General features: G+C 36.2%; 1 protein-coding gene across 12 annotated transcripts in view; it reads right to left on the bottom strand.

Moving 5' to 3' along the window:
- BIRC6 (baculoviral IAP repeat containing 6) overlaps positions 1-24,715 on the bottom strand; it is a 224,499-nt gene that overhangs the window by 92,886 nt on the left and 106,898 nt on the right. For all 12 annotated transcript variants that reach the window (XR_012780680.1, XM_075536115.1, XM_075536120.1 and 9 more), the window contains 15 exons: positions 20,652-20,785; positions 19,529-19,682; positions 17,752-17,868; positions 16,593-16,747; positions 15,118-15,244; positions 13,215-13,325; positions 11,848-11,981; positions 10,226-10,353; positions 8,041-8,603; positions 6,048-6,223; positions 5,506-5,602; positions 5,159-5,353; positions 3,952-4,152; positions 1,098-1,377; positions 166-422 (listed from right to left, as the gene is read on the bottom strand). Coding sequence is in view for 11 of the 12 variants with exons in the window: in XM_075536115.1 (XP_075392230.1) it covers positions 166-422; positions 1,098-1,377; positions 3,952-4,152; positions 5,159-5,353; positions 5,506-5,602; positions 6,048-6,223; positions 8,041-8,603; positions 10,226-10,353; positions 11,848-11,981; positions 13,215-13,325; positions 15,118-15,244; positions 16,593-16,747; positions 17,752-17,868; positions 19,529-19,682; positions 20,652-20,785 (2,829 nt within the window). In the remaining variant the exon portion in view is untranslated. The remainder of the gene's footprint in view (positions 1-165; positions 423-1,097; positions 1,378-3,951; positions 4,153-5,158; positions 5,354-5,505; positions 5,603-6,047; positions 6,224-8,040; positions 8,604-10,225; positions 10,354-11,847; positions 11,982-13,214; positions 13,326-15,117; positions 15,245-16,592; positions 16,748-17,751; positions 17,869-19,528; positions 19,683-20,651; positions 20,786-24,715) is intronic.

Here is a 24,715-nt window from a genome sequence, read left to right as displayed (position 1 = left end):
TGTAAGCTAAGTAAACTGGGAATATGATGAATGCTTAATCTTATTCTTAAAGTATTCATTAGATAAGGAAATTAACTTCAGAAACAGAATTCATCACAAAGATCATAGTCCAATAGCCATTACTTTGTGGCTATGCAATAGAAAGACATCAAAGTTGATGGTCACCTGTAGGATCACTGCCGGATGCTGCACAGTTTCTCAGGAGAATGTCTATGAGCTTCAGGCCAATTCTAGTGGACTGCAGTCCTATCTTCACAAGCACCACCTCAATGTTGGGTGAATGCATTCCACAGTAGGGCGACATTAACAAGGCAGCGCAAGTCTGTAGCAGATTAGCAGTAGGTGCAGCTGCACTTGCCATCATTCCTTCCAGATCACTTATATGAGTAAGGCAATGATGTAATAACCGCAACCATCCAATACTAAAATACAACACAAAGTCATTTATCAGTAAACATAAGTACTAGCTCAAATTATTTCAAGGAAAAGGTTGACTTCTTAAAGATTAACATGTTGCATTTCAAAATAACACCAATCTAAGAAAAAATTTTAGATTTATGTAAAAATGAAGAATTAAGCTGTTTCCCTTATCATAAATATAAGTAATTAAGTGCTCATAGAATTTAAGACGTATGTGCTTTAAAAAAAAAACAAAACCAAGAAATCTGGTTTGTATATAAGACAAGGCTTCAGAGTTTACAGAGAAAGGAAATGAAAAGATAACGGACTTTTCCATGAACTTTCTGCAGTCCCTTTGTTCATATGTATCAATATATGAATACAAATTGGATAGAATTACAGACTTAAAAAAATTGTAAAATTTTGGTGGCTGGGGAATTAAATCATTTTATTGGGAGCTCTTATCACAATCCATGCATACATCTATTGTGTCGAGCAAATCTGTATATAGGTTGCCATCATTTTCAAAACATTTTCTAATTGAGCCCTTGATATTGGCTCCTCATTTTCATGGTCTCCCACCCTCCTTCCCTCATGAACCCTTGATAATTTAGGAATCGCACCTCACTTACATGATTTATTCTACCAAATAAAAATATTGTAGAAAAAAGCATCCCTAAATGAGAAATTAAGCATACCTTGTCTTGGATACCTGATCTTCTGATGGAAGAAAGGGATTATTAACCGTTGCTGAAGAAGTGGTACCAAAGGCTGTGAGGCCGAGTAATTTGATCTGTGAAAGACCTAAGGTGCCAGCATCTCGTGGACGATGTAGTCTCAGGCAGACGGCAGAGGCTACCTCAGCTTTGACAAGTTGAATTTTTATATAAGTGAGACCGCTTGTGACGACAGGAGTGGACAACGGCAGCATGTTTATCCCATCTGCACTTACTTCAACAGATACAGAGGATGGGCAGCCTGGAAAAAGAGCAAATTGAGCAATTATCGAAGGAATAGTGGTTACATTACATTCATTTGGAGTTTGTCAAAAACAAACAAAAACCCAAAAGAACTTAATATACAAAATTACAGCAATTTAGTTTAATAGAATTGTAATTTCTATTTGACTCAGTCTTACCACCAAAGTATTAATATACAACTCACTGCTTTACGTGAATGGAAAAGATGGTTGACCCCACTACTAATTGATTGTGACCAATAGTGACCTGAAAAGGATTTCTAAGGTTTTCTCTCCTGTGGGTCAGCTGGCAAGTGTGAACTGTGGACCTTGTGGTCGGCAGTCCCGGCACTTCACCCCACAGCACCACCAGTGCTTCCTAAAGAAGATGGTAGTAAAAATACATAGGTGCGTGCCACCAACTCATTTAACTATTACACTGCTATGTTGTAAACACAACTGAGTTTTAAAATTCCTTTTATCTGCTATCTTGTTTCTCTTACAAAAAATTTAACCAAATCCAATTCTTCCTAAAATTTAAAGAAGCCAAAGAGCAGCAACCAGCAACTACTATGAGCACAAGCCTTCCAAAACCCAAACCCGTTTCCATCAAGTCGATCCCAACTTACAGCGTCTATACAGGGTTCCCAAGACAATAAATCTTTATGGAAGGAGATGATGCAACATAACACATAAGCCTATATTAAGAATTTATTTACTAACTATAAAAATCTCTTAAATGTTAAGAGGCTTAAAATTTGTTTAAAATTATAATGTCACACATTTGAATTATTACAAAACATATATATAAGTCTATCTTTTTTTAAAGAAGGGTAGTATATTTTACTGTTAGTCCCATGTACTATATACAATGTTGTGTCATATAGTTTGCTGATATTATCATGTTCACTCATATGCTCAGTGTTTTATTACTGTTCAAACAGTATTGGGTAGATTGTTTTCTAAACTAAATCAGAAGTGTCAGTGGTTGGAAAACATGGGTCCAAATGTTGACTGTTTTACTACAGTCAACAGAAGATGAGGGAAACAGTAAGATGTCACTGTGAAACATATGAAGGCAAAAAACAAAGGCCACACAGACAGCTCTTGCTATATCTCACTAAAATCACCATCCCCGTGAATAATCCAGATCATGCAGACTCCTCCCTAAGTTATGACTACAACTGACAAAGACCCATGTCATTCAACCTTTCTCCAATGTTGGAATAAATTTTTATGATTCGTGTACTATTTGAATGCATCTATTAATGTGTTTCTGTAACTTTATACGTAATGTTTCTAGCTAGCAAAGGCAAATAAAGATGGGATATACTGATAATAGATGGCAATGATGAAGAAAAGGATGAATGAATGAATGGTGTTTAACTTAGTTCAAAGCTGTCTTTCTAGAAGAGTCAATGAAATGGAAATCAGTCCCAAATCTGGAACTAGATATTTTATAACTGAGAGAAGTTGTTCCCCTTATAATATTCTTCCAATCCTAACCCTATGTACAAATTCTAGGTACATTTCAAAAACCATCATTTACATAAGCAGTCGTCTTCTTTCCAAATAAAAACAATTTCTTCTTCATGTTAAATTCCAAAGCATTTCCCTCAAGTCCTGTATTGACTTATCCTTTGTCTTACAATAATTATTCATGGACTGATTAAAACCCTGCTTATTTAGTGCAATTCTCTGTTGCATTCATATTGATTACATGAACATATCTCATAACTCTATTATGGTATAATCATGGTCTCATTTCAGTAAGTGGGGAAAAAAATGTATTCTTCCAGTATTCCCACAAGTTTCTGTTAGCGTTACATTCAATAATTGAGTGACAACTGATAGTAATGAAAATTAGTAACTAACATATACAAATGTAATTTCAACTGCTATGTAAAAAATACAAATACAAAAAATTTGAGTACCATAAAATTATAACAGTGTTTCATATTCAATGAACAATGGCAACAATGAAAGATACTCATCACAGTTAAAATACTGTAACAAACTTTTCATATATGTAGTCGCTATCTTACAAATGAAGGAGAGAAAACTAAACCTATGCGAAGGTTACGTTGCAGGATGAAGAAAATGTCAGGTCTAGCTGGAAAAACTAAGATGCTACCTACACTGTAAAATGAACTTATTTCAGCTTAATCGTTTAGAGTGGGCTGGGGTGTGTGGTGAGGAGGGGAGCCAAAGTAAAACATACTATGGATACATTTATTTGGGTATTACCAGGCCTTCTGTTTAAGTGTAATTGGACATATTGTTTCACCTCATGAAAAATTACTTGGTGCCAATTGAAAAACGGGCCTAGTGATATACTTCCAAATAATTAGCCACTAAAAATTCTATGGGACACAGTGCTACTATGAACCACACAGAGGGAGGGACACCATGAGTTGGGATTAACTCAGTGACCACATAGTCTACAGAGCTGAGGATAACACTTAAAATTGTTGAGAATTAAGCAACTAAGACCTAAGTGTATTACTTGAATCAGACATTGCAAATATTTTTCTCATTTGTTAAGTGTTTCTAAAGTAGTTGATTCTCATGTTTATTTACAAAGTAATACTCACTTGCAAGAGATGCAAGGTGAGGTTGAATATGTATCTCTTTCAGCAGCACGGCTGCAGGGAGGTGAATGGTAAGGTCGCACCAAGCCTCCTCAGGCAGAAAGATGTAAGACCAGGCAGCCGAGCGAGCTCTTCTGTGGGGGGGCGTGGCCTGCAAAAGCACTTCAGCTGGCTGGGCAGTCGGACTACTGGATGTGATGGTGCCTGAGAAAGAAGACATTAAAAACAAAATGAAACTTGCAAAGGAAACCCCATAAAGCATTAAACTATTCAAGTACTAATTCAAGAGTAAAAACAAACCAACAACATTTGATGCTTTTGATATGGTTAGTGTTCTGGACCTAATTGCAAGAGTATTCACAAAACATCATTTTGAAAATAATCACCTAAAAAAGAAAATCCGCTTAATTCTATTATGTCAATTTCATTAATTAGAATTATTTAAAGGAAAATAAGAAACTATGTAGCCTGAACAAAGGACAAAATATCTAAATTTAAAGTGTCTTCTGACATTGAACAGTGCAAGATATCACAAAATTATAGTTTGTAAATTATCATGGGTTCCTGAGGGAGAAGGGAGCAGGAAGGGAGGGGAAAAAAAATGAGGAGCGGATGCCAGGGGCTTAAGTAGAGAGCAAATGCTTTGAGAAGATGAAAGCAATGAATGTACAAGTGTGCTTTACACAAATGATGTATGCATGGATTGTGATAAGAGTTGTATGAGCCCCTAATAAAACAATGAAAAGAATGAATGAATGCATGAATAAATAGAATTTGTCTTCGGGACAATACCACCCACTTAAAAAGCAACTAAGTTCTTTAAAGCTGATTAACATTTTCAGGGAAAACTGACATAAGAAACATTTAATTTCATGTTGTATATCAATTTGAAAAATACAAACTTTACTGCTAAAGAACTGTTTAATATCCTGGCATTGGAGGGAGCCCTAGTAGCAAAGTGGTTACATGTTGGTCAGCTAACTACAAAGACAACAGTTCAAAACCACCAATCGCTCTGCAGGGGAAGAGGCTTTCTACTCCCTTATCTTAGCATTGGAATATTTCAATATCTAACTTTAGAATCAACTACTTATCATTTAAAAAGTGATATTAAAGCACCACCAACTTACCTAGTCAATGCATTTTAATTGAAACTAGTTATAGAAATTCAAAGTTTCATACCACTTAGATTTAATAAAAGCTTTCTTACCTAGGGGTGCAAAATTATGGATCCCTTCTGCATTATCAGGCTCAGATGCTAGTATTCTTGTTTTCAGAGTGCTGTCAACAGCTTTATTTGGACCCGAGTCAAGAAATTTCATAATAGTGGACACCATGCTTCTAGCAGTGTTTACAATTGCCCTTGTACTAGTAACCATATTGTTGCAAATGAGCTGGACGCCACCTAAATTTACAAATAATATTAAATGAAAATTTTCTTCGGATAGACAGCTTGCCAGTCAAGAGTCAACTTTCATTATTATACTATGTAAATGCGGATGTAATATGCTAACAAATGATTAAGTTTAAATGGCAGGTTTTAGAATTTTATCTTACCCATATCATGGAATGCTTTTAAGGCGTCACTAGTATCCAATACTCTCAAAATGAACCATAATAATGGTTCGGATAATTGGCAAGTAGCAAGAGAGCCCTAAAAAAATATATACAGGCATATTGTGATTTTTAGAAGTGACAATTGAAATACTATAAATTAGTTCAACTAAGCTTCTTAGTGTGCTTGATATTTTTATACTTAATTTTTATAAGTCTAAACTATATCAATATACAATAATCATCAAAACATAAAAGAAATCTATCTGCATAGGCAAAGAAGTGTCTTCTTATTAAATGCACAGTATTTATTATGTACATATTCATTTCACCTATTACTGTCATGCATGACCATAATTAATGTATACATTGCACTAGATGTAATTTCCACACACTTCATTTTCCTATTTACAATCCACTATCTTCCAGTGCTGCACATTTCCCACTACTTATTAATCTCCTTTGTCCCTGTCCTGGTCATTATTTTCTACTCTTGTTCCCAGGAACTATTTACATTACTACAGCTGTTGCTGGATTGAACTTACTTGTCTGCCCATATATCCACAGGCCATGTAGGTTAAGATGGGCTGCAACATCATGTGGACTGTCGAAGCTTTTTTACTAAGGGTTGTCAGTATGGTAAACAAACCATCCCCAACTGATATAGCATCCAATCCACCATGAAAGTTTTCATGTTTGGTGAGATGTAATCCACTTGCCCCTAATTTAACAAAAAGAATTATAAATTTAAAATTTTCTTGAAAACTCACTATTAATGAAGGATAGGTATGTAATGCCTATATGCAAATCTGCTTAGTAAAATGGATTGAATTGTACCCTCCCAAAATATGTGTTGTAAAGCCTAATCTCTATGCTTGCAGTTATAATCATGTTTGGAAACTGATAGCCTTTGTCATATTAATAAGGCAGCACTCATGTAGCGCACATTGTGTTGTCCATCTCTATTTGGCTATAAAAGAGATGAAACACAAACCAGCACAAGGAGATAGCAAGTCGATGGAGACTGGCCAAGTCAGAAGCAACAAGGGCTTTCCTAGAGGATCACCAAGGGAGGGAAAGCAACCCCCTGGGTTCAGTCCCCATCACACTTCCTAAAACTCTCAAGAGTGAGGAAAACATGTTGTGTGTTAAAGCCATTCATTCAAGTTAATTCTATTATAGTAGCATTTAGATCTTCTACATAGCACTAGATAGTTTATTATCAACAGCACTAGATATTATATGACATTTAGGTATGTTAACAAATATTCAGCAAAATATACTTTGGAATAACTTCTAATATGAAATATGCTATTAATGGTAAGAAAGAAGCTGCTCTTTTATGATTGAGAAACACCATGCACCTCATTAGCAATACATTAAGAAATAAAGCAGGAAATGAAGAGGTATGTTTGAGAGAGTTATGTAACTATCCTTCATAGTATATAATTCGAAAGAATGTACATTTGTTTCCATTATATAGACAAAATACTAACATGCAAATATATATCAGGAATGATTCTGTCCCAATGATAAAAGTTCCATTATTAAAAATTATGAAACCACACACGATGAACAGTTCTGCCTCATTTAACATTTACAACACAGTCAGTGAGACAGAAAGATGTGTGATTTGGACACCATGTGAAGACCGTAGCCTATACAAACAGCCCCTGGTTAATGAAGGAAGTTCATTCCTAAGTATGTATAAAGATAGAATTTGTACAAAATTTGAACTTAGGTATGGCTTGTATTTAAAGTCAAATGTTGGGATAAATAAGAGTACGTACCTTTCTAGGTATACAAAACATCTAAGAAACAGGTCGAGACATACTGGGACATCTTTAGCATATTAATATAGTAAAATTAATGCTCCTGTGTTATTAAGAATGTGTTATTCAGGTATGAACCTGAAATTTACAATGGGCTTTATAGGGGTTGAAACCGTGAACATACAGGTGTTCAGATGAGGCCTGAGTGGCTATACGAGGTGCGTGAGTGTTAGCATTCAAACAGAAAAACTAAACAGCATTATATATATTTAACCAGGGGGCTTCAAAAAGGTTGTGGAGGGAAAAAAAATCTTATTATTCTTCTTCCTTCCCACCCCAACTGCCCTATTTGAGCTTAGCCAAGAGACCTCTCAATTTTTTTCTTGGGAATTGGATGAAGAGCAGATAATGTTTTACATCCAAAATTCAAACAAATTTTATTGCATTTAATTTACTGGGCTTCTACAGTGAAATTTTACTTGTCCCACCTGTTTTCTATACTTCCAGTTTCCATTCCAATTTTGCATACACCCTTGAACCATATTCATTATGTCCTAGACTGGTGTAGTGCAAGAGTCTAACTACTCTTACACTAGACAAGATTTCGAGAATTCAAATATGACTTCACTAAGAAAATACAACTGTGATAAGTAGCTTCCAATTAAGTCACACTACCTGTAACTAAAAAAAATCCATATATTGCTAAAGGAAATAGATACCATCTGTACCAGGAATAAGTAAAAAAATAAGTATTTTCAACACGTACCAATTATCATTGCCATGGCACTGCTATTACACAAGCCCAGAGCAGACAGAATCTGGCTCATAATCTGTTGATTGGCTAACACTAAGTCAGCAACATAGGCAGGTGATCCTTGAGTACTGGTACTGCTTCCATTACCATCTTTGCCTCCCGAGACTTTTTCTTCATCTGAAACACTGTCGGTTGTATTGCTGGTCACAGACACTCTTGCACTATATTCCCTATTGCCTGAAAGAGGCAGCTGCACTAAAATGTTAACCAGTTTTAACAAATCAAACATGAGCTGATCTCTTGTCATTTCACCGCAAACTGCTTTTGCATCACCCGGTCGAATGAGGTTGGCAAAGAGTCCTCCGAAGCATGCTCGAGCACCGACTGAGCTATCTGATCCACTTCGAGACATCACTTTGTCTGAGCAGGTGATATAGTGGTGCACTAAAAAGGTGACAGACTCGATCACAGCGGAAATAGTACTAACGGAAACAACTTCAAAATTCTGCTCCAGTGTGAATTCCAAGAGTTTCACTTGGGCATCAAGAGGTCCTTGCCCTGTCTGGAAGGCACCCCTGCAGAGAAAAATAGATTTGTGGCATGTAATCCAATGACAATAGTTAGGACTGAAATAACTACTACAAAACTAGAAAAGTAAGAATGCAATGAACTTGGAATTCACTATTTAAATTTTTCAGTTAACAGTTTCTAGCTCTTTCCGAATCTTCATTTTCCCTCCCTCCTGCATACAAAATAATCATGTGTTGTCCAAATAGAAAACTAAGGACATGTACGTCAACGGGGCGATTTTAAAGGAAAATTTCATTATCACAAGGCACTTCCTACAATGGAATGATTTCTCACATCCTCAAATGTTGCTCTTTTAAACATTTCCTAGTGATATTCTCAATAAATGATTCAAAGAAATAATTTTTATGCAACAAAGTTGAATGAAGCCTTTCAAAATCTATCTATGTCTAAAATGGTGAAGAGCTTGAAAAGGCATGAGTCAATTAACTATAAAAGAAACTAATCAGAGACCTGAGATCACACAAAGACAAATATGCTGAAACTGAAGCCTAAGTACCCCAGAGAAGATGGTATGAGGGCTATCAGTTCTCTATGATAGAACTTGGCAAGCAAGGATCCTGGGTAAGAAGAATTCAGCTAATCAATTGTTAAAGGCCAAACATGTGTACTAGGATGATAATACAAAATTTGTAAGTGTTCATATGCAATCACAGACTCTTCTGCACAGGTACCCACCATAGATTAAGGGCAAAGCAGAAAATCAGAAATAACAAAGACCTAAGTTAGGAGTAGAGAGGTTGCAAGAAAGGAATAAAGTTCTGCTCAGACCCGTCTCTCCCTCAAAGAAGTACGAGTCTTAAATCAGTGCAGTGGGAAATGGGCAACCACCCCTTGCCTCGGAGCAAAGACCCCTTAAGCATCTGGGCATAGAATCTTCTAAAATCCTTTATCTCTGACCAAGGGGTAGAAAATAAACTTGGAACTAGAATCCTACTCCAATACTAACAGGTCTGTTCATGAATAACTGGAAATGCTTTACTGCACAGAAACAGTGATATAAGGCAGACTTCGGATGACACGAAAGAGGAGGGAAAAAAAAAACAATGAAAAAGTTCCACACTCAAACAGACAGAGCCTGTGAAAGCCTGCAATAGAGCGAGAACATCTGCAGATACCTGCCACCTCCAGTAGCTTAGCAAACATGGAAAAGTATACAATCAGATGCTGACAGCAAAGCTGGGTAGAGAGGTTTTATCTGTGGTACAGATGTTCTCAAACCTAACAGCTGAAGATAAAGCAACAAGGGAAACACCCTCGTGCGTGTGTACCCCAGTTTCAAGCAAGTCAAAATTAGCAAGAATTTAAAAATCAAAGCTGCACAGAAGAAACATAGCAATGATAAAATCAAACCAAACACAATACTTGACTAGAGAGAATGCAAACCACACACTAATCATCAAATAGAGGAAGGCTTGCTATTTCCGGACATAAGTACTGTTTACTGCAGTCCCCAAATAAAATAACTCACTGAGGCAGTCACCAAACAAGCTTTCCTTGCAAAATCTTTAATATACCCTTTTACTTGTTCCCAGCAAACCACCACCAATGTCAAATTCACGAGAAGTGTATCCAGAGTATTTCATAGTATGCATACATTGAAATTTACCTTTCTGTTGAAAGTATATGAATTAACTTAAGCAAAAATTCACTGAATATCTGAGGACAGGTTGAAGAGAGGTGCACTTGTAATCTGGTAAGAAATTCTTGCATAGCTTGTGTAGCTGTGGGTCCAACCTGAAGATAAAACAAAGTGGCATTGAAAACAGATCGCTGATCCCGTCACAAAATCAAAAGTAGCTGTGGTGGAGCAGTGGGGTATGCCCTGAAGTGTTAACTGCTGGATAAGCAGTTCTGGCCCAATAGTCGCTTCAAGGAAGAAAGAGGAGACTCTTTCCTACCATAAAGATGCACAGTTTCTTTTTTTTTTTTAATTAAAAAATTTTTTTTACTTTTTACATTTTATTAGGGGCTCACACAACTCTTATCACAAGCCATACATATATATACATCAATTGTATAAAGCACATCCGTACATTCTTTGCCTTGATCATTTTCAAAGCATTTGCTCTCCACTTAAGCCCTTTGCATCAGGTCCTCTTTTTTCCCCCCTCCCTCCCCGCTCCCCCCTCCCTCATGAGCCCTTGATAATTTAAAGATTGTTATTTTGTCATATCTTGCCCTATCCGGTGTCTCCCTTCCCCCCCTTCTCTGCCGTCCATCTCCCAGGGAGGAGGTCACATGTGGATCCTTGTAATCAGTTCCCCCTTTCCAACCCACTCACCCTCCCCTCTCCCAGCATCGCCCCTCACACCCCTGGTCCTGAAGGTATCATCCACCCTGGGTTCCCTGAAGATGCAGTTTCTAAACCCCAGGGCAATCCTACTCTGTCTTACAGGCCACGAGGAGTCAGCGGGTTTATAGGACACTACAGTGTTGTGACTTTTCATATGAGGAAGATCAAAAGTACGAATATGGAAAGCAAACTAATGGTTATGTCACAATACATTTATTTTAAATTCTAAAATAGAGATGTAATTTCCAATAATAACTTTACAATTATGGTTCCTATGTTTAACGAGTTATGCTAGGTATATTTAACTTTATTCAGAATAATTTTCACCTGGGTTACACAATATAAAGAACTCACCTCTACACTAATTTTTCATAAGGAGCTTTAATAAAAATAATTTCATTATAAAAGAATTTAGGGGAAAAAAAAGAATTTGAGAGGTGAAGTGACCCAAACAAGGTCATACTTCTAATAAGCCTGAAAATAAAGTTAATTTTTTTAAAGGTGAAGGTAAAAACAGGTCTGTGCCCCGAAAAAACTTTGTGTCCTTAAACAAGTATCTTATGAATGAAACAAATGGTAGCAAGAACCACACTAGGAAACCTGTGTTAATGTCTTAGAATGGTGAATGCTGTCTTAAATTTCCATTTTATATCTATCAATCCTATTGGCTCAATAAACAAAACATAAAATCCTAGAAAAATAAATACAACAATCCCCTCGAGTATTTTAAAGCTCAAGTTATATGTAACACTGAGCTACAAAACAGCATTCTTAAGTAGGCCGCCCTACAGGTAAGCTTTTTAAAAAAAACAAATACCCAGCATTATTTTCAGTAAGTCTTACTCTGTCTTTTAAAAAGCAAAAATTTGAAGCTGACCTGTGTATAGGTTTTTGAACAAAATAGAAGTATCACTAGTTTTCAAAAGTAGTATTACCTGGGGACTGTGTTGATTTGTTCCATGAGGACTGGAGCCAGAAAGAAATTTCACTAAGACGTGGATGAGATTGGGATCTGAAACCAACAGGTGGGCAGTACTCTCTTGAGTTCCAATGGCACTGCTTGAACCAGCTACAGAACAAAACAGTAGGATGAAACCATCTTTAAAAGAGAGCCGGAAACCAGGGAAGAGCATTCTGTAAATATTATCCTTTATTCCCAAGCAACTTTTACATATCACCAATATAAAAATAACAAACAAAAACCCACTGCCATCAAGTGGATTTTGATTCATAGCAACCCTGCCTAAAGCTTCTGGGATTGTAAATCTTCATAGGAGCAAACACCCTCAACTTTCTTCCTCAGCAATAGCCTTGAACCATTGGTCCTGTGGTTAGCAATCCAACACTTACCCTGACAGTGCCACCAGGGATCCTTCATATTACCAGAAGTTTGAATTTATTAACAGGGTTTAAGCCTTACTGAGTTCAGAAGTTATTTTGCTACTTTAATATAATTGTAGAATTCTTAGGTAGTCCCAATAGTTAACACACTCCGGTTCAAACTAAAGGGTAAATATTCAGGTCTACCCAAAAGTACCTTGGGAAAAACACCTAGTGATCTACTTCAGGAAAAAAAAAAAAAAATTCAGCCAACGAAAGCCCTATGGAGAATAATTCTACTTAGACACACTCATGGGGTTGCCATGAGAGGGAAAGCACCTGTAAATTAGATGGGTGTGGGGCACTGCGTGAAGAATAGAAAACGAGGGGCAGGGAATCAGTGCAGGAGGGTATAATTATGCTAATAGAATATCATTTAGATAAAAAACTAAAAATCTTTCACAAATATTACAATGAGTAAGTAAGTCATTTATAAATGCAAAGGAACTTTAAAGGAATAATCTATCAACAAGAGAAGTTAAACTGGTAATATAACCTTGAATTTATGCTCTAAATGCAGTACAATTCAGTTCTAGACTACGAGGGTGAAGACGCAGGGTCTGAAAGCGCTATGCAGGGGAAAAAAGGGGGCCATCTACTTCCCTCAGCCCTGAAGACACTATCGCAGTTCCACTCCCGTCTCCCAGGACAACTACGAGCTGGAATTGACTTGATGGCATACAATTACACAATAGGTCTTGAGAAATGAAAATGTGGTATGGACACAGAATGAGTTATATCAAATTACAAAGTAACAATCACAAAGTATTACACATAAGAGAAGAAATTTGGAAGAGAGTTAAATAAAGAATTTAATCACATTCAAAACGCTATCAATTCTTGAAATCATCTTTTTAAAAATCTGTTAGCAAAAAACTTAAAGTATATGTCAAAATTTAAATTAATAAGACTATGAACTTACCATTCAGCTGCATATTTGTCATGAGTGTTAGACTATGAAGCACAAGGCACCATGTCCGGAGCAAAGTATTGGGATACCAAGCTAGTACTGTGAGGAAGCTAGTTATTGATCCTAAGGAGAAAAGAAAAAAGTTCTATTCAGTAAGTTAAATATAGGTCTACTATGAATTAAAAACCAAAGAAATGACTTAAAAAATTATTTTCCAAATCAATTCACTAACTAGTGTTCTCAACTCATGCAGATTCCTCATTAAATAAGGCAGAAGCCCTCAGATTCATTAAGACATAGCACAGTTAGGTTTTAACTTTGGCCCAGGACACAAAAATTAACATGTTATCATTAGAAATTGGTTTCTTTGCTAACAATATGAAAATCTAAAGCCTGAAAACAAGAGTGTATGCTGAAAAAGCAGGGCTAGGGCACAGGGAGCGTTGCACCCAGATTTCAAACTAGGAAAAATGAGGTAATTCCAATGGGAAGCCACCTGGTGGTTACAGAAACCGAAAAAGTTATTAAAAATGTTCAAACCTAGTACATGCCCTGAGAGTATTCTTAAAATACCCTTTCCCCTACAGGCAGCTTTCAGACATTATGATGAGTCTGGAATGTCCGCATGTACTTCCTTAGTGAGAGAACACCATGAACAGATGTCTCCTTTCCTCTGTTCTATAACATAACTACATTAGATGCCCTCTGCCACAGCAGACGGCTTGTTCTCTTCATGTTGAAGGATATTACTCTAGTTCCTCAACTCCGACACGCTTGTATTGGATTATCACGAAAAAATGAAATAACATAAGTCTCATAAAAACTGACATCCTTTTTTCAATTTAGCAATTTCCCATGAGCTAATTCAAATTTTTTAAAAACTAGTTGCTGCAAAACAAACTATGAAACAGGACAATATTACAAGGAAATAAAATATAAACATTAAGAGGATAATACCCATTTCAGTTATACAGAGAAACAGATACACATAGTCAATGTTCACTGCAGCAACACACAAATTCAAAATGTGGAAAACATAAATGTCTTTAAAAAAAAGAACAAACTATTACTCAGTCATAAAAACGAAATAAAGCACAGAATAAGCTGCCACATGAATGAACCTTCAAAACTCCATGCTGGGTGAAAGAAGTCAACCAAAAAGGAAAGTATGACAGTGACTGCATTGACGTGCTATTCACAACAGGCAAGTTCTTAAAGACCTGTTCATTAACCGATTTCTATGAGCCAGTAGGAGAAGACAGAAATTCACTGCTTAGAAACTCACAGCGTCTATTGATAAAAATAATTTAGAAATAGAGAATGGTGATGGTTCTATAACATGATAAATACAATTAATGAACTTGGAAAGAACACTGAACAATGGCAAATGCTGTGCTACATATACAAGGAGGCTTCCAAAAGCTCAGAGAAACATACATTACATTTTAATTCCATTTTCACATAACTTTTTAAAACCTCTCACACATTTACCATGCACAAAATTTAAACCAATACAAAAACAGATCATGTATACCAAGGAATAACACTTTTCTAGGTTTTTTTCCTGCCAAATTTTAATTGTATTAAAAAAATGGCGTGAGATGAGTTGTCACTAAACATTCTAGTCCCAAAAGACAGATAAAAAATTAGATATAGGGGAGCTCATGTCAGGAGCTCAAGTGGGAAGAGAATGCTTTGAAAATTATCATGGTGGCTTATATGCAAATGTGCTGACACACTGGAGGAATGTATGGACTATGGTAAGAGATGTAAGATCCACAATAAAATTATTTTAAAATATATAAATAAATTTCTTTGTATCTCCACAAAAAATTAGATCTATTTAGCTTTGTCATTACTTTTAAAAAACTCATTACTCATGCTGGGTAAATGACTTTATTCTGATACATCTTACCTTGATTTAATGAAATGACAGGTATTCGATTAGCATTATATAAAAAAATGTCTGCCCCATTCTCTTTGTTTCCAGATGAACTAGAATTCAGGCTCAATGTGAGCCACAACTGGAGAAGTGACTCCAACTAGAAAAGATGGAAATTTTACAGAAAATCTTATTTACATATTATACAGTGAAATATTTTAAATAAGAATCTTATGTTTGAATCCTTGTCACAAGTAAAGAATTTTCCGTTAAATACGTTCTCAGCTCTGGCTGCACAGTGGGCTAGGGCTAGGGGGTAGGTTGTTAAGTGCTGAGGCACTGGTTCAAAGCCATCGCCACTCCATGAAGGAAGCATGAGGCTGCGTGCTCCAATATTTATAGTTTTGTAACCCTATTCTGAATTGTCACTACAATTCAGAATTAACTCATTGGCAGTGAGTTTATTTAGCTATTATAATTCAATTGACAAAATCAATTCATAAAATTACTGCGGATACACGATATAACCGTGGAATTAAAATGTATTTGACCGACTACAGGCATTTTTGTAAATCAAAAGGAGACCTGAGCCTTAAAATCATACATGTAATATGTACAATACAAGGAAAAGTCAAAAAGTATTGCTCTAAAAATCACTTAAAACCTTATCAAAGTGTGAAGCTATTTTTTTCTCAATATAGCCCGCATCTAAGTCCACAGCCTTTTGAAGGCGGTGTTTCTATCTCTTCCCAAAGAATTCTGTATTCTTCAATTGTAACATCAAAACGGGAGTTTGGACACCCTCGTCCTCACACATAGGACGCAAATCAAGCTCTTCTTCAATGTTCTCGAGTTTGGAGAAGAAAAAGAATTTTGAAGACGCAAGATCAGAAAATAGGTCAGATGGGGTAAGGTTTCCCAGTAAAATTCTCACAGTTCTTATAACCTTGAAGAAAGAGCAGGTGCACTATAATTATGGGGGAAATTTTTTTTGTTCGCCCAAATTTCTTGGTCCTTTTCTTACCAATGCATTTTCCAAATTTCTCAAAATTTCTTGTGAACAACCGACTTTGATAACTCCCTCAAACAGCCACCGCAACTTTCTGAGTTGACCTCTCTGCCCTGAATTCAACTAGCCCTGAGGTCCCTTTAAAGACAATGTTCCAATTAGATTTTTTTTAAGGCACACTCATAAGAGTAATACATGTCTACTACTAAGAGAACTTATCTGCAACCATCATTGCATGTATAAATTGGAACCTTAATAGTAGTAGTTTTTGACGTACCCTCCTATATGCAAGAAAAGTATGAAAGTTTAAAAATACATCAATTAAAAATGGTCCATCATTAAAAGTTGTTAACAAAGTTTCCAATAATTTTCTGAGTTAATATTAAAAAGTAAAAACAAATGGTTTCTGTCAAGTTAACAATGATCTTCCTAATTATTTTCATCTTTTACTAGGCTAGCAATGATACGTAAACATATAGCTTTTCTCCTGAAGTCATACCTGAACATGATGGACTTGAAGCATGGAGAAAAGTTTGTTAAAACAAACATTTAACATTGGGACAGATGATGATTGTATGATAAACTGGTTGGTTTGGCTTGCTGCTTGTAACCCCCCTAGAAGTGAATCGTCTGTTCCACTGGGAGATTGTGATACTGAAAATTAAGCACATTTAATTTATGATTTTACACACAAAGTGTAAACGAGTTAAATTAATTGGACATTAATATGTACAGAAATTTACATTGTATAGACTGGTTCAAAGTTACACAGTAGTATTTAAAACACTGTAATTAATAGAATACATTGCTTAAGATCAATAGGCAAATCAAGAGAGAAATACTTAAGACAAATCTAACAATGAACCACACTTATCCAGCAATTTCTATTTTCAACCTTTTTAATTAATAAATAAAATTTAGTTATGAAAAAAAGGGCATGGTGAGAAAGAAAAATCTTGGCTAATAATTGAGAAAGGGGCTTTAGAATAGTCTAGATTCTATCCTATTGATTCTTAACCTTCTCTGTATATTAGTCAAGCTTTCAAAATTCAGGTGCTCCAGTCAGCATTAGACTACATTCTGAAGCACTTAGTTTGTGGAAGGCTATCCTCTACTTTTGGAGTCGTATCACCCCGGTGCCATAGTGGTTACGAGTTGGGCTGCAATGTTTATGGTCCATAGTCTGAAACCACCAGTAGCTTTTTGGGAGAAAGACTGGGCTTTCTATTCCCAAAACCAGTTACAGACATGGAAACACAAAGGTGGTCACTATGAGTAAGCAATAAATCAATGGTAGGGAGTTTCAGTTTCAGTATCACCAATTTTGAGTATTGACAAAAAGTTCAGATGGCATCTGAGTTCTCCATTTCTGCCTCAATGCTTGCAGACCATTTGGCCAGCAAGGTCACTATACTTGGAAAGTTCGAGGCACACCAAGAGAGGGACAGAAAGAGAATGATTGGAAACAGGTTAATTAGCATGCAGAAAGTGCTCACATAAGGAACTAGGCAACTTGAGAAAAGGGGGTACTATTTATTTATCTCCTCTCAGTCTTCTACCAGGTCTGCATTTAAAAATCTACCCTACTGAAAGCACCCGATAATAATTAAGACAGATATTATTCATTACAATATTCTTAGAATGATAATTTTACTTACATGTAGGAGATGTATTTGTTAATGCTTGTAAAATGGAATCTGCTTCTAGGGTTGACATCATTTTCAACATAAGTTCTGCTTGTTGTTCAAGTCCAACTTCCAGGCGAGCATCTAAGGCTTTAGGCAAAAATAAATAAATGAATGAATAAATAAATAAATCCTAAGCAGTGGGATTAGAATAAGACATGTATGTGATTGAATTCAAGGCACATACATGTATACATAAATAAATAAATACACACATACATAAACACAGCTGCAAAATGTATATATTCAGATACAATGTACACAGACAACTTGCATGTGTGTAAATGTATGTCCACTAAAAGGATCTGTGATTTAAAGCAAAAGCAAAACCAAACTCCCGGCCATAGATTCAAAAAGGTAACTCTTTACTAGAGTAGAAAGCTCTATCTTTCTCCTTCATAGTACTTGGTAGTTTCAAATTGCTTACCTTGTAGTTATTAGCATCCTAGCGCATAACTCACTACTACTTATAAAAATACTTTCCAGGGCATTGGCAGGAGGGTAGATGATTTGTGTGGAACATCCATTTACCAGAGCCAAGAAAGAGTCCCAGGATGATGGTGAGGGCATATATGGCAAAACACATAGAAACTCTCTGGAAGGAGAGCCAATGGGTCATCTGGGAGATAAACGTCAAAACACTGACAGCAACACATTATAACTCAGTGACTACAAGAGGAAGGTTCGCATAACACCGAATAAAGCAATAAACAAACTCCTTAACGTAATCTGGTGAAAAATGGGATGTTTATATTCTTTCAAGGCATCTCTCTAGTTGCTACAAGGCAGTTGATAAAAGTAATCAAACTTTGAAAAAAAAGTAAGTAAACATAATATCACCAATAATGAGACCAATGAAAATTAAGCTACTTGACACGATACAAAGAGATAAACTGAGCATTAATTGTGGTACTCATGACAGATGCATGACCTGAAGTCTCATCATAAGGAAAAAGAACACACACTCAAACTGAGGAACAATCTACAAAACTAATGGGCTTTTAATCTTCAACAATACTAAGGGAATAAAAGGCACAAACGAGGAACTCGATCAGATAAAATCAGACAAAAAGGATAAGACCATGCTATGCATGATTTTACATTGGTTCTTTGGTTACAAAGAACATCAGTGGACATTTGGCGAGCTATAAAAGGAGTCTTAAAAACCCCTAATGGCATTGTTGGTTAAGGGTTTGACTGCTAACCACAGGTGGGTGGATCAAACTGACCAGCTGCTTTGTAGGAGAAAGTTGAGGCTATCTATCCTGTAAAGATTTAGATCCTCAAAAACCTTATCTAATAGTTAGAAATGACTTGATAGCAGAAAGTTTGGTTTTTTTAGTGTAGGGGCGGCAATTTTCTGATTTTGATTACTTATGCTTCTGCAGAAAAATGTCTCGCTTTATTTTTTTTAAAAAGAAACCACTCTACCCCAACACACATGCACTCTCTCTCCTTCCCACCCCAGGCTTCAAACACATGAAATTAAAAGATAATGGAATTTTACCATGAATTTTTTGAGAACTCCTCAAAAAGTTCATGGAAAAATTGATAGGTGAAATCTTGAGAAAGGAACAGAAAAATGGGGCATAAAGAAATTAAATTTCCTTCAAATTAACACAGTAACAGCTTAAGAATTTCACTTGTGGCAAAGCTGTCATACTGAAAATTCCTAGGGTTAACCTCGGGCTCTCAAAGTATCCATACATTTAGGACTTGGTTTAAGAATGGAATATAAACAAGCACTTACCCTGAGACACAGAGACACTAACTGTCTGTGAGCCATTCTTCTCTGTATTTGCTGGTGGCTTTGCTACCGGAATCCCAAGACCTCCAATATAAGGGTTGTAATTGTAGGTACCATAATCAGCACCCCAGTAATCATACCACGTACTGCTTATTGGCTTCAAAGAATAAAGAGGAAAAAAGGGGGGGGGTTATTTTTTGCCTCTTCATTAAAAGGAAGGTATTATTCTAAATTCAAAAAGCCTAATAATATAAACATCCTCGCCTCCAATTTACCTCCTAAAAATCAATCATAACCTTAATATCTAAGAGTGATGCAATAGTCTAATTTTTTTCAAAATCTAAAGCTTTGTTTATCTAGCACTTGAAAGATAATACCCTTAATGAAGTCCAAAAATATGCAAAAGAGGGCAATATCAATGTAGAGATTAGCAAATAGGTCCTTTAGAAAGAGCAAAGGCTAAAATATAAGACTTTCAATGTTCATGGGAAAATGCAATGAAAAGATAATGGAATTCTTCCACAAACTTTCTGAAATGCTTGTAGAATTAGAATCTGCAATGCACTCAGTTTAAATCAATGATTAATATGTGACTAGTTTTTAACTATATTTCTCTAAAATATAGTTAAATTTTAATGACCATAAATTTTAATGACCATGGTACTTTAAAAATGGGTATATTTCCCTTTGTGCTACACCCATTGGTACCTTTAAAAAATACTATTAATTGTGGCAATTTGATACATTTTGAATGAGTTATATTTCATGACAGATATGTAAACTTGACTCTATGTAATTAACAAGCAAAAAGTGTGAGATAAGACTTTAAAGCTCTGAAAAGGGGAGGGGGTGGAGAAGCAGGGGGAAAATGAGGTGCTGATACCAAGGGCTCAAGTAGAAAGAAAATGTTTTGAGAATGATGAGGACAACAAATGTATAAATATGCTTGGTAAAAAAAATGGTGCAGTCTATGATTATGGCAACATATGCACAAATGTGCTTGACACAATGGATGTATACATCGATTGTGCTAAGAGTTGTACGAGTCCCCAATAAAATGATTTTTTTTTAAGTTTGTGGAAAATAAAAAATTTTTAAAGCACAGAAAAGTCTAATTTAATCCTACCTTAAAAACTTTGGCTGCAAGAGGGTCCTTTTCTAAATCAATATCTAGAGGGTCGATGTCAACTTCCATTAGATCTTGAAGTAAATCAAGATCAATTTCTTTATCTTTTTCCAAAGAGGAAAGAGGTGGTGCACCTTCAAATAATCGAGAATTGTTTTATTAGTAAAGCGCATAACAGGAAACTTAACCACTATATTGAATTCAATTATTGGAAAAATCATTTTATATGCATGGAACATATAAAGCTCTATATATGAAAATCTCACTAAATATTTATATTTGACAATTAAACAGTGCTATCATTCCATAAGCATGTAATTAAAATCCCAACGCAATGATACTTGACTTTCTAGGAAAATAGAATCAATTAGTCTTTGAACAATTACAACAGATAAAAGTTACTATTAAATATCATCACTAACATTTTTTAAATGAATAAAATATAGACTGCATTCATTAGTACAAGGAATCTTACCTACTATTAGGGAGAGAAAAATAATTCAAGTTATTACCATTGCTAGCCAATGTACTTTTGTGATTAACGATGTAGAAATTATTTGCTCTTAGATATCTCTGAATTCTTAAGTAGCTTTCTTTCCCACAATATCTTATCTTCCTATCTTTGTACCCTTATTCAACATGTTTGTACAATGTTTAAGAAATGCTAGACTGTACTAGGGTTTGAATATGCAGACACTAAAAGACAAATCCTCACACTCTCATAATGGAACAGAGGTTGGGCGTTCCTTTGCACGACAGAGAGTTAAGAACAACAGGAATGGCCCCCCCACCAGAATCAAGAGCCCGAAGCGAGCCCAAAGGCAAAGTCCTCCGAAGTGTTACCAGTAATGGAGAAAACGTCTCCCTGGAAGGTTACCTTCCTGTGTTAGATATAAGGAGTTCACCACACAAATATGAGCAAATCTCTGCCAGACAAAGAAAAGACCAAGGCAAAGGGACAAGGATTTGAGATGACTTAAAAAGCATATATGATACTCATTTAGAAATCATTAGAAACTCTGGAAATATGAAGGAGAGTGATTTTTAAGACTCTTGAAAACTACAGAATGGTCTGATCACAAAGGGCTTTCGCATGCCAAGATACAAACACAATTTTGAAAAGGATTAAAAAAAGAGGGTGGGGTGGAGAATACAGCCAAATGGAAAGAGGGCCAAATAAAAACCAACTAACCCTAAATTTAAAACAAAAACCACGTTTGAGAGTTCAAACTTAAGACGGAGATCCTGTGGGGAAAGAGAAGGAGATCTGCTGCAGGAACAATTACAGTCAAAAACAAGCAACTAAGTAGCAGTTCTAATCTGTCACTGCAAGTTGCTACTGAGTCGAAATTCACGTGAGAGCCTACAGGAATAAAAATCATGCCTGTATTTTCATTAGGGCATTATTGTATTCTATTGTATTAAGCATTAGAAATCGTGGAATCTAAACTTATTTTGTTTATCAAAAATAATTATTTGATTACAAATATAAATATATCATTTTAAATGAATTACTACTTTTAGAGTGGTGGAAAAATTGACAATAGCACAATAGACAAAGAGATTAAACCCTAAAAGCTACAGAAAATTGTAATAACTCAGTAGGAAAAAAACAAACCAATTAAAACATGTTTAAAGGATAAGAATGAACAGCTCACCAAAGATGACATCCAAATGACCAACAAATATCTGAAGAAATGCTCACAATCAACAGCCATGCCACATGCAAAAACAGCAACAACAATGAGATACCACCTCACATTCACAATTCCAAGTTAAAAAAGAAAATAACAAATGCTAGAGAAGCTAAGGATTTGAACCGTCCTCCTCAGCTGGTGGAAATGAAATGTTGTGTAACCACTGTGGAAAACAGCGTATCATTATGTCAAACAATTAAGCTGAGAAATTCTATACAATCCAGGAATACCTCAGCTGGGTATGTGAGGGGGCACCAAAAAAACCCAAAACAAAACAAAAAGTCTCACAGGGCGGAGCTTTTGTAATATGCATTTTCCTGCTAGGAGATAACTGAGCAACCCTCTGAGTTAGTGCACCCAGTGGTGTCACCTGGGAAGGTTCTCTCTGGTCCAGGTGATGTTTTTCGTAAAAGCAGTTTCACTCGAGCCTCCCTTTATGTGATGGCTGATTTAAGAGAACAGTATGTGGCTGTGAAATTTTGTCTCCTGCTTAGGAATAAAGTCGCATAAAGCGTTGTGATGTTGAACACAACTTACATGGACGGTGCTAAGGGGAAAACTCAAGTGTACAAATGGTTTTCTCGTTACAAAAAAGGTGAAATGTTGAACAATAACAAAGTTCATTCTGGATGTCCATCAGATTCCTAAATGGATGAAAATGTCTACAAAATTTGTGCACGTGTGCTCCAAGACCAAGGACGAAGCACTGAAGAGCTGGAGAAGTGATCTGGACTGTCTTGGAGCCTGGTTCAGCGAATGTTAACGGAAGATTTGTGAACAAGAAGGGCTGCTGTGAAACTGGTGCCTCAGGTTCCTGACTGATCAAGAAAAAGAATGTCGACTGGAAACAAGCAATGATGAGACAAGCAAACACCAAGGAAGCCAGTGGCACATGTCATTGCTACTCCCCCCCGCAAACTATTCAAGTGAAATCAAAGACCAAGACAAGCCCATTTGTTTTTTTGGATGTGAGGGGTACAGTGCATTTGGAGTTCATTCCACCAGGTCAGACTGTAAATCAAGCTTTTTATTTAGAAAAAGATTACCAACAGTGTGTGACAAAAGTCGCCTGATTTGTGGTAAACAGGGGAATGGTTTTACCACCAAGGCAATGTACCTGTTCACGCAGCCATCTCGGTATGCCAGTTTTAGGGAGAAAACAGCATGCCTCTCTTGCCCCAATCACCTTACTCACCTGACCTAATACAGTTCAACTTTTTTGTTTCTGCAAATGAAGAGGGACATGAAAGGACGGTGATTTGATGATACAGAAGAGGTGAAAAAAACTGAGGGAGGTGCTGTCAGCCATCCAAACAGGTGAGATTCAAAAAAGTTTCCAAGAATGGAATCATAGATTTAACAAATGTATTCAGTGTAATGGAGAGTACTTTGAAGTTGATAAGGTTATTTTGTAAAAAATGTAAATGTATGTCTAGGGTGGGCGGGGATTCTTTCCTCCATCCCCCGCAGCACCCCCTCGTATATCCCCAAGAACTACTAGCTGTAACATGAACAGACAAGAGCATATCCATATTAATTGCAACACTGTTCACAGAAGCAAATGGAAACAACCTAAATTCTTATCAGAACTGTAAAGGAAACTTTGGTACAAAACACAGGGAATATTATGCAATGCTTAAAAAAAAAAGATGAAACCACAAAAACACTTCATGCATTGGATGGACCCGGAGAAAGACTATTATGTGGAGTGAAATAATCACTCTTAACTGGGCAGACAGCATGAGACCACTTTCAAAGAAAAAAAAAAAACAAGTTAAAGATGTCCATGCCAAATGGAGCAGGCGTTGGAGTTTCCGAGAGTGGGGATGAGACAAGGGAGGGAAGGTAACGCAATGGATGAGGCAGTTGACGGGTGTCAACGTGAGTGGAATGGAAGACAGTAATCCATACCCTTCTTCATGTTCTCCAGTTTCTGGCTCATTTGTTTAACACACAGATGAAGTAAGTAGTGTGAACTGGTACAAACCTGACACACACTTTTCCAGATTTGAAATAGGTAGTATACTTGTTCTGTTCAAAAGATCACCTCACGGTCTACAAATACAGTCTAAATAAGAACAAGTGCTCTAAAAGTCCCATTCTTCCCAATTTTATACATAGTGTGTCAAAAAGTCTACCTAGTTGAATGCCTTTGCATAGTTAATAAAACACAAGTAAACACAAGATCCACCTACTATCCTCTTTTGAAGCCAGCTTAAATTTCTACACATTGAACTACAGCTACCACCATTTGATAATTTCTACATTCTATTAGATCTCCTTTCTAAAGAATTAGCCAAATATAAGTCTCTTTCACTTTACTGGCCAGGTAACTAAACACCAAGTTTCTTGACCCAGGTGAGGGAA

Source organism: Tenrec ecaudatus, chromosome 17 (assembly GCF_050624435.1).
Source record: "Tenrec ecaudatus isolate mTenEca1 chromosome 17, mTenEca1.hap1, whole genome shotgun sequence".
Taxonomy (NCBI): domain Eukaryota; kingdom Metazoa; phylum Chordata; class Mammalia; order Afrosoricida; family Tenrecidae; genus Tenrec; species Tenrec ecaudatus.
Note: the sequence above shows the minus strand (reverse complement) of the source record. Positions and strands in the feature narration are given on the sequence as shown.